Source organism: Teleopsis dalmanni, chromosome X (genome assembly GCF_002237135.1).
Source record: "Teleopsis dalmanni isolate 2A chromosome X, ASM223713v2, whole genome shotgun sequence".
Lineage (NCBI taxonomy): Eukaryota > Metazoa > Arthropoda > Insecta > Diptera > Diopsidae > Teleopsis > Teleopsis dalmanni.
Window position 1 is genome coordinate 101,259,639 of NC_051848.1, and position 11,594 is coordinate 101,271,232.

General features: G+C 31.6%; 1 protein-coding gene and 1 pseudogene across 1 annotated transcript; both read right to left on the bottom strand.

Annotated features, from left to right (window-relative positions):
* Positions 1-1,295: 1,295 nt before the first annotated feature.
* On the bottom strand, positions 1,296-6,469 carry LOC119688853 (annotated as a pseudogene).
* Positions 6,429-7,174, bottom strand: LOC119662095 (probable H/ACA ribonucleoprotein complex subunit 1-like protein). Its single transcript, XM_038071645.1, has 3 exons — positions 6,803-7,174; positions 6,657-6,735; positions 6,429-6,597 (listed from the first exon to the last, which is right to left on the bottom strand). The coding sequence occupies exons 1-3, from the start codon at positions 7,091-7,093 to the stop codon at positions 6,515-6,517; spliced, it is 453 nt and encodes a 150-aa protein (XP_037927573.1). The 5' UTR covers positions 7,094-7,174; the 3' UTR covers positions 6,429-6,514.
* Positions 7,175-11,594: the final 4,420 nt, after the last annotated feature.

An 11,594-nucleotide genomic window follows, 5' to 3' on the forward strand; every position in this document is an offset into this window, starting at 1 on the left:
CAATCCATTTTCACAGCCGACCAGGTACAGTTCACTCTTCCAAACAAGTTCAGGTCGCTTCTCTATCACAAATTTTAACTGGGAAGAGTTAGGACAGTTTAACTTCACTGACAATGAGATTAAGATTTCAATTATAATAAGTATTAAGGTTTCAACTTGGACCATGTCTATCATCACTACCATACATTTCCATATGTAAAACCAGGACAGGGCGCTGGTTTATGGGCGCGCTTTATGCCTGTTGTAACATTGAATGAACGACAAATGAGTTTCTTATAAAAGTATTTGTTGTATAAAATAAAAACTAACGTAAATTTTATTAATATTAAAATTTATGTATAATTAAATATAATATGTTATTTAGTTTATAAAATATTAATCTCAGTTTGGTTAAATAGCATTTTATGCTTCGCCAAAGATTCTAGGTGGTCTTAAATCATGAGTTTTTCTTATATATACGGTAATACAATGGGCCTATAGGCCTAAGTGGATCCACTAGGGATCGCCAGTATAACCTAACCTTGTATAGGTTTATCTGACTGGTTAGAAACTTCATATAGACCTAAAGGTTCCGGACAAAAATGTCTACTTCAAATCTTTACTATATGCAGATTTGTAGTAGACATTTTTACGAATCTAAGGAACTTATAAAGCTTTATTGCCGATCCTCTTTACCCTTGAACCCGTAACTATTTGCCGTGCATTTTTAGGAGTATTTGTAGACGAGAGTGTTTGTAGATAAATTTAAAAACATACCCAATGCGCTGTAGTTTCCAGTACACAAGCATCGTGCTATCAGAGGGAAAATTATAAATTAAAATACTAAAGTTTGTATTAATGAATAATTAGTTCTTCAATATTTAGTTTATATTAAATGATGATACCAGAAAGGATTCTAAAAGATCAAAAAAAAAACTCTAGATTATATGTTCGTTAATAGTTAATTCAAAAAATGTATTAAATGTAACGAGATTAAAAAAGTGTGTGAATTTACAAAAGGCAATCAATTCACAAAAACAAACTTAATGGATACGATATTATTATCATAATATTCTTATTCTATAAAATATTCAAACAAAAACAGATTCATATTTTGGTAAATTATTTCAGGAACATTTGGAATGTCCTCATAGGAAAAATATCCACAACATTCGAGTTGTGAGGTAAAGTACACCAAACAAAAATGGAATCTAAATGTTTTTGTTTGAATTAAATTCAAATTTTTTAAATTTCATTTGTTTTTTATATAAAAATATTCAAATTAAAGCAAATAGTTACTAAAAGTTTGTTCTTTAAACTCAAGTATGAGGTATTGTTTTAGCACTTATGTTACCTCAGTGTGCAACAAATTAAATAAAAAGTGAATTTGTAGCGTCTCCACCGCCGTCAATTAATATAAAATAAAAATTAAATATAATTATAAGGAAAAAATATTTCTTACAACAAATATAAATTCTTTTCGAGTGCAGTAGATGGAGCACGGTTGATGTTCTCACCTACCAAGAATGCCAATTTATGAGCATACTGACACACTGCTGGTACGCGGCAGGTACCAGCCCAATTATAATACCATATATGTGCGTCATTTTATAAGTTAGCATTTGAATATGTTCTGGCTTAAATCCAGTTGTATCGTGTATAACGTTGTAGTTGGTAGGTGAAACCGTACCTTGGAATATAGACTGCGACTCTAAATAAAAGTCATAACGCTCTGGTAAAGTAATAATATCGTCCACAACGGTACCAGGTGGAGGATGGCGACCTTTAAGAAAGTATCGCGTGTTGATTCTTTTAGATACAAGTATAAATGCGAAGCGTGGACGTGCACTTCCAACGCTACTATATATTTCGTCTAATCTATTGACTAGAGCTTTAACTTCATGGTTTACAACTTGGTGCAGCTGACCATCACCAACTCCGTCACGATAAAATACTATACGTTCAGGCAAGCATTGATGCTCCTCTTTAAATGCCCGTAAAGCGTTCGCTACACTTAGCGTTAAATAATTTGATAATTCTTGGCCTTCTACATATTCTTGGACTAATGAATAATATCTTGATAACTTCTTTATGTCCATTGTTGAAACAAATGCGCCATATGAATTATGTTTATTTTTAGTTGAATGATATACATCAAAACCGCATGTCATAATACCACGCAATTTAGCGTTCATTTGTATGACAACCTTCGTTGCTATTGACATTAGACCAGCCGATTTTTCTGGACGAGGTGCAATAACCTTCATAGTCACAACTTGTGAAGCAACTACTCTATCAACGCAACATTTTTTCTTAATTACAGCATATCTGCAAATCAATAAATAATATCAATAATGTCGTTATTATTTAGAAATATTTAATATTTACTTTTCTTCGCTGGGACTGAAAAGAACCGTCATAACGATCTGCGGATCTTGAGATACAGCAACATCTATAGCTGAAGCATAAGAATTATTTCTGTCATCCTTCATTTCGATACTTTAAAATAAAATACAAAAGAACATTAAAAAAAACATCAAAATAGCTGAATATGTAAATACTATATATATTGTAATTGCGATATAATTATGGTGGATAGGTGACTTTAAATGTCATCATACGAGTTAGAATTGAAGAAGATCTACGTCCCAGATTTTTGTGAGTTGGGCACAAAAACATATCGTTCAAATATATCTAAAGGTCTGTTTAAACAAAAGATTTTGGAATTATTTATCGTGGAACTGTACTATTTGCAATCAAAATACGTTACGAGTATGGCAAGCTTAACCAAAATATATCCCCAATCCCTATAATCTTCCCCACCTTGACTCATCAATTACCCACCCACATCCTAAAAAACATGTATCGTCGTGTAATTTCTTCTTCTTTACAGATACGCACTGGTTAATACGACATCAACATGATAACATGGTCACAAACGCTTTGTCGTCGGGATAGACAAATGGCTCCAGGACATACATTCCCGAAACTAAGTTCCTCCAACGCGGCCCATACTAAATTTCAGTCCTTTTCATACAGTTTAAAGGTAGGTATCTTTATTCTGTCCTTCATTCTGCTGACTTTTGCAATAAAGATGCCTAAAGATGAAGATGGTGGCAAACCTAGATGGCATACGTTTAGATGCATAAAGAAATAAACTAGCTTTTGGTATTAATATAAAAGAAAAGTGTTAACCTAATCTAATAATTCAGCTAGCATATTATCCCTTCTAATCATATTTGTTACTGAAGGAAAATGAATTATATTTCATAATATAAATAGCAAATTAATTGCACATTTAACTCTTCAAAGAGCATTTTAGGCTTTGTCAAAGGGTCGAGGTAGTTTTTAAAGCTTTGCGTTCTTATACGGTAAACCGTATAAATCGATTGTCAGTATAAGCTAACCTAAAATATGTTGAACGAACTAAATATATGTTGAACGAAAAAAATGATGAACCAAAAAAATGATGAACCAAAAAAGTGGCTGACCAAAAAATATGTTTGACTAAAAAATGATAGATCCAAAAAATGATTGACGAAAAATATGTTTGACCAAAAAAATGATTGATCAAAAAATGACTGATGAAAAATATGTGCGACCAAAAAAATATATTAAAACGACTGCATCGCTTAGTGTTTTAAAATATATTTAAATAACTGAACTAGTTATTCACATATACACATTCAGTTAATTACTTACTACTTTGGTTCATCAATTTGCATCTTCATGCCGCTAGCTACACGTTGACATGTTTTAACGAAGTTCTGAGCTTCACGTACACTCCGTCCAGAAATATTGACCTCATGGTGAAATACTTCCAGAAATGGATGATTAAAATTAACAATAACAAAACCAAGGCTATATTCATAACACGAAAGAGAAGGCAGCATCCTCCAAGAGTGAGCGTCAGTTACACGGATTTACGGTGGGAAGTAAGCATAAAATATCTGGGGGTCACATTTGACAAACGGCTCAATTGGTATAAACAAATGAAATGCGAACGGAATAGCTGCTCAAAAACTCCTACATTTTCTAAAGCCGCTGTTCAATAATAATCACTTCAACCTCAAAAATAGAAAGTTACTATAAACTCAAATAATTAGGCCACCACTACTGTACGAATGTGTTACGTACAGCAAAGCCTCAGATACTGCCATGATTCCATGGTATATTAGAACAACAGACATGCAAAGAGATGTAAGGGTCGACTTAGTGAAAAAATATATCAGGGACAGAGCCCTAAAATTATTCACAAAAGTTGATACGCTGCCCAACCACGTTCTAACAAACCTCAAGTCCACTTCAGAACCCACAGGAAGATATGCTAACCTACGGTCTGTCATCAGTTATACAATAAATAAACGATATGAATTCCAGTATAGTTAAAGCTTAGTGAGGAGCTGAACTGAAGAAACCACAACAAAAACAATAACATATATTGTATTTGTGAATTTCAAATACAAGAGGTACGAACTGAACGAAATCAACAACGATAATTAGAACGGAGAAAAGGGCGCCGGTTCGTAATTAACACACGCAGAATCAATGACCGACTGCGCCAACAACTACATCAAGCATTTTGTTCCTTCGTTTTGCATTCGAGTACGAGCCAGATATTGAGTATTCCGCACATCTATAATGTCGATTGGTTTTATGGACAAAAAATGCCCTTATTGTCATGCATCATGCACTGAAATTCAAACAAGAGTCAGCCGTGATGTGTTGCGCATTAGATAAAGTACAACTACCAGAAATTAAGAAACCACTAGAGCCATTGAACGGATTGCTCATCGGCATGCCTGAAGGTTGAAAACTGTATATAGAATCGATAGATAAAGTTTGTGAGTTTTTAGAGTCACTGGATTTGTTAGGCATGCCACCACCACACATTCTATGACTGTAAGTTGGACCGCCGGTTATTTTACTTCTATTTTACCATCAATAAGTCGGAAGACCAAACGATGTCTGTTTACGGCTTAGGTTTGGACACGTGGCATGTTCTCACGTGGGCAAACTATCAAGCCTATGTGTGTTGGCTAAACACGAATAAACATATTACTTCTTGAAGTTAACTAAATTTAACTTTTAAGAGATCAAACAAGGAATATGTCCGTTATTTTAATGAAATATATTGAATCAAGAAAACGAATGGTTGGTGTTTTTTCCTTTTGATCGGCGATCATCGTCTACAGCGCTCAATTCCTCTTTTTATCATACAGCACATTGTCACACAATTACAATACATTCATTATCATTCATTTAAAAAAAAATAATAATCACTTGAACTAATTTATATGGCAAAACAACGCTTGCCGGGATATCTAGTATTTCATAAATTTTTTTTTAAACAAAAATTTAAAAATGAATAAATAAAGTTACTATTAAGACTATATATTTGTTATTTGTTATAAGAGAATTTCTCCTTACTCGTTTGTAGTAATCTACGAATGTGACATCTTTTTCCTTTCGTTTGAAAGTGGATTTGGGCGACATACCGAAATCTATATCACTCACACGATATGTTTTGTTATTATAATCAGTGATTACTACCATGCCTGTAACAATGTATTATTATTGATTATTATTGAAGTATTGATAATCATTTGATTTTATTCTAGATATTACTATGTACTACTTACCAATTACTTCGGCCTCAAATGCGTTTTGATAATCTGATGACACTTCCACTAATTGAGTCAAAATGTTGTAAATTGTGTCAGTGCGCAATACCTTATGTGCGATTTCAGCACACATCAGTATATCCAATTCATGCTGACGAATAGAGGTAATATATCCTGGCCAAATTTCCAAACGAAAATTCTCAATGCGTATCTAGAATGAAAAAAAAAAAATAAAACAAAAATACTTAAAACAATTTTTTAAAATTACTTTATATGAAATATCTAAGTTAAGCTTGTAGCAAAATAAACTTCATTAAACAATTACCATACACTAAACTTACTTTAGCTACTGGATCAAAGAAATTTCGATTCAATTGTTGTAGTTTCCAGCCTTCCATAGATCGACGTAAAATCAAGTTGAGTACATGCATCTGTTGCATATCTGTTAATTCTACTATGCGAACATGTTTAATTTTAACTTGTACTGTATTTCCTGCACGATCCTTTGTTAGTATCTTATGGACATCATTCACCATTATACTTTTCAGATTTTGTGTAGAAAATAGCAAAGTACCATCAAAAACGTTACCTCCAAACAAATCTTCATACTGTCCTATCATTCCACGACGTACATGTAACAAATCGACTTCTGGTGCAAAATCAACACGTTACTGATGTATAACCGATTTCGGTGTTCTTAATAGACGAAAATAATTCGTCTGAACCATAACTGGACGACCAACTGCACCTTGCTTATTTACGCACGACAATGGTCGAGTATGTTGTATAACGTCAGTTAAGAATTGTTTTAACCGCATTCCACGTATTTGGTCAATTGCAGCTATAGATATGGATATAACAACATAAAGAAACAATATAAAATATCATAGAAAGAACAATCATAATTATTGTCATAATCTGCATACCAATAGTTGCTGCCTCAGTGTTATCATGACTTTGGTGAACGTTTGAACTGGGAGAACCACTGGGAGAACTAAAGGAAAATATTTACGTCAACATAAGTCTGGTTAAATAATATATTTTATGGCATACTCATGAAAACACTGGAAATGGACACATCGGACTGATGAGAAGATCCACAACTTGCTGTTGACGGCAAACTACCAAAACTCTAATATCAAATGAATAAAAATTAATTAAATCAAGTCTCTTTAAATCTTAAATTTGTTCTTACTTACAGATGATTCAGAGGCAGGATAACTGCCAAGTCCATCACCGCGACCACGATACATGCCAGGTCTACGCTCTGCACCACCGCGTTGTTCACCACGTTGGCCACTACCGCCGCCGCGAGGTTGCCAGCCACGGATGCCACCACCATCACCATCATCGCAGTTGCCACGATAGCCGCCGCCGCCACCACCACCATTATCGCCGCCACGTCTACCTCTGTCTCCTCCTCTATTTTCAGAACTTCTTCCGCGTTCTCCTCCACCTCCTCTATATTCCGCACCTCTTCCGCATTGCATTCTAAAGATGTATTAAAACTTTAAAATTAAATTATGTTTTTAATTATTTTCACATGCATTTGTGCAAAAAGCAACTCCAAAATTTATTGGAATTTTAATTCTTCGTAAAGCAAAGCGACTTCCACTTATTGCGTCGCCGATGGCAGCACATTTTGACAATTGTTCGACATTCTAAGTGCTAAGAAAAAAAATGTGTATACACAACTGTACACACATACATATACACTTGTATATGCGAATATGGAATGAAGATTGCATATAAGTTGCATATTAGACCATTAAACAACAACAAAAACCATTAAATAAATTACCATTAAAGTGAATCATTCATTCCTACTACCAGTTGCTTCGAACTGTTGCTTTTTTATTCCTTTTTATTCTTTTTTGTGCCACTGATTGTGCAGACTCCAAGATATGTTGACATAACTTATGTATAGGATACGTGTACCAATGTATAGGGCTACATATAGGGCGTATAGGTTGACCTGGTTTGTGAATCTTAAGAGTTCCGTATAGATAAGGTAGAGATGGATTTTTTGTATTATACTCCTGTATAACTTGATGGATTTTGTGAGGATAGGGTCTTCCATTCCCTTTATAAATCCTGCACAATGCGCGATAAAGCAACCGGTACTGAGCGCCGCACTTACGCACCAGAATACCAATATCCTCGGTTAGTTGGAGGCAATAGCCCTCTTTTGTATAATTTTTTAACCAGTCGTCCACCTTAGTTATGTAGTCGTCTCTATACATAAGAATTGTTGATTTACTCTTGTCTGCCTGAACCGTTACTACGTTGCGATGTAATTGAAGGAAGTTGTAAGTTGTCTGGTAAAGATGTTGCAACATTTTATGATGGTGAGTGGGTTGCCTATGATTGACCATTACTTCTAAGAATTTGTATATGTTCTCATCCATCTCGTTCCGGCATAGTATGTTAAGATCGAGACAGGCATCTAGGTGTGCTTCATGGTAATTGTAGATGTAGGAGAGGTAATTGGTTAAAGTGGGAGGAGATACAGGACAGTATTTCGGACCGAAGCTCAAGAGGATTTCTACCTCCTTAGGAATTTGCAAACTGGTCAAATTCATGAATCCACCAGGGATGGGATGAGGATATAATATATCCGGGATATATTTTTGCGGGATAGTTGTCAGAATCTGAGGAAGGGATAGCTCAGAAGTATGAGCTAGATAAGGTGCTAGATTTGTTGCGGGAATGATAATGGATGGTAAAGGGACTGTAGGATGTGCGGTAGGTAGTATATTACGCGTACCTAGTGCGTACTCAACCCCATCGGTATATGCCGATAACCACGTACACTCTCGTGGGTCATTTAGTTCCGCTAACGCAGCATCCATACTTGTCGTATTAGAAGTGTTACTGTGTGCTGTGATATGAGAAATATTATATATATATAGATAATGTCCCACATTTTGTATGTAAGATATGTTAGAAATTTAGATATATAATAATAGCTTATAGATAATATAGGTTATATAAGAAGTATTTAGATTGCTGGATTGTGTCTTGAACTTGTGGTGATGCAACAATACATTGTACTCAAGTCAACTTTCTTGTTCAGAGATGGATGATTGTTATGTGTATGAATGGTATTTAATGTGTATATAAAAACAGAATAGTAGATATTGCAACATGATTTATTATGCATATAAAAAATAGAATGGTAGATATTGCAACAAGTTTTGTATGTAAAACATGTTAGTTGTACACATGTTTTAAAGGATTGTAACGCTGACTGTTAAGTAAGGTTTCTTTGAAATGGTTTTTGTGGGTAATATTAAGCTTAGAATTATTAAATATTTCTGGAGTAATATTAAGCGTTGGATTATTAAATTTTAATAAATATTAAGGTATAAAATATAAATATAAATAAATATAAATGTATAAATATAAATATAAAAATAAACATTTTTGACAAAACAATATAGGATAAAATTTTGAAATAAATTTATGTTTTCAGAAGATAATAAAGGTAAAGGTATGAAATATAAAATCTTTGTTAAGACAATATAGATTGAAGTTTTGGAATAAATGTAGGTTTTGAAGTGATATAGGTGATAGTATAAAATATAAATTTTTGGTTCTGATAAGACCATATAAGTTAAAGTTTTTGTAATAATATAGGTAAAGTTTATAATACATTTTTAATAGATTTTGTATATAAAAAAGAAATTGGTTATTGACAGACTTTCGAATAAATAAAATATAGGTTGAATTATTATATGTTAAAGTTTATAATAGTTTTTTTTAATAGATTTTGTATATAAAAACGAAATTTGTTATTGACAGACTTTCGAATATATAAACAAAATTTTTAACAAAAAATAGAGGTTGAAGAGTATATATATAGAATTCGTTTTAATGGATTTTTGAATATAAAAACAAGACTTGTTATTAATAGATTTTTGAATATATAAACAATTGTTGATAAGACAATATAGGTAAAAGTTTTTAGAATAAATTTTGATAATGCAGTATAAATATCATTATGGGTTTGAATTTGTAATGATTTATGTACCGTGATAATTTTTTATGAGAATATAATTTTATAACAAAATATAGGTAGTAATTGGTATACTATAATTGTAATATGTTGAAGTATATATATAATTTGTTTTAATGGATTTTAAATATAAAAATAAAACTTGTTATTAATAAATTTTTGAATATATAAACAATTGTTGATAAGACAATATAGGTAAAAGTTTTAGAATAAATTTTGATAATGCAGTATGAATATCATTATTGGATTGCAATTGTAATGATTTAAGTACTGTGATAATTTTTTAAGAGAATATAATAATTTTGATATATTATAAACATTTTAAGAGAATATTAATTTAATCATATATATAAGTTTTTAAGAGAATGCAATAATTTTGATATATTATAAATATTTTTAAGAAAATATTAATTTAATCATATATATAAAAATTTTTATGTAGAGTATTATAAGTTTTTATAAACAATATGTTTTTGTAAAACAATATTAGAAATAATAATCTTAAAAATAGGGTTATGAGAATATAACAATTTTTGTTTATAAAATTTTGTTTATAAGATTTTTAGTAGGACATATTTTTGATCTAAATGTATAAATATATGCAATATAAATACCATTTTGGTTTGCATTTATAATGGATTATGCACTGGGAAATTTTAGACATATTTATTAAGATTTTTTAGGCATATTTATTAAGAACTTTCTGATAAAAGTGTTGACTTATGATTTCATATACAATTATTAGGAATTTTCTGACAAAAAGTGTTGTAATTTGTGACTTCAAGAATAATTTTAATGGTACAATATACTGTGGGTGTATTGCTTATATTATAAATTTATTTGTAGATTTGTATTCATGCTATGTTGAGTTATACCTGCGGAGGTCTTACTGCGTGTGTGTGTTTCTGGCTCGGCGGGTGTGGTGACATCTGATTGAGGTTGACGTTCAAGACTGGAGACACCTGGGGGTGAAATTTTAATTTATTTGTTTTAATATAAGAAATAGAAATTGAAAGAATGTACAGTAACCTTATACACAAACCTGTTTGCAATGATGCGGAGAGGTGCTGGTGATCTCTGGTCTGTTGCTCTGAGTTAGGATCCATATTACTGTTGTAGAGAATAGAAATTGTTTATTGTTTATGGAATTTCTAGTTAGTTTACTTACTTGATCTGAAATGTTGGTGCGTGTTTTTAATAAAAAAGTTTAGAATAACACGATGGTTTTTAATAGAATTTGATGTTAAATTTGTGGTTTTAATAAAAAGTTCAGAATAACACGATTGGATTTTTAATAGAATTTGATGTTAAATTTGTGGTTAAAATTCTAAAGTTACACTATTTTATTGGAAGCAATTTGTTGATAATTGTACACTATTTTATTGGAAGCAATTTGTTGATAATTGTACACTATTTTATATTAAAGTACTTTATATTAAAGTAATTTATTTTAGGTAATTTGTTGATAATTGTACACTATTGTAAATAGAATTTGATGTTAAAATTCGGAAGTTACACTATTGTATGGGAAACAATTTGTTGATAATTTTACACTATTTTGTGTTAAATATTTTATAGTAAAGTAATCTATTGATAACTGTACAGTATTTTATTCAAAGTAATTTATTTTATTCAACGTAATTTATTGATGATTTGTACACTATTTTATTGTAAATAAATTTGTTGACAATTGCACACAAGAGTACGAGAAAAGTTGAATTCGCGACGAAGAATGGCGTACGTGTGATCTTGGAGCGTAATGCATTAGGCCTTGGAAGCGGAATAGGAAAAGTACAAAGGATAATAGTAATTATCAGAGTTATGAACCGGAGGAAGCAATGTTGTGAAGGTATAGCGTTGTTTAATAAAGTAGAATATGATAATGTATTGATTATATTTGAGGTTTGTTTATTATTAGTAATTTTGAATTACTTTATTTATGCCATTGAATGTTGCGTAGATTTTGAATATGA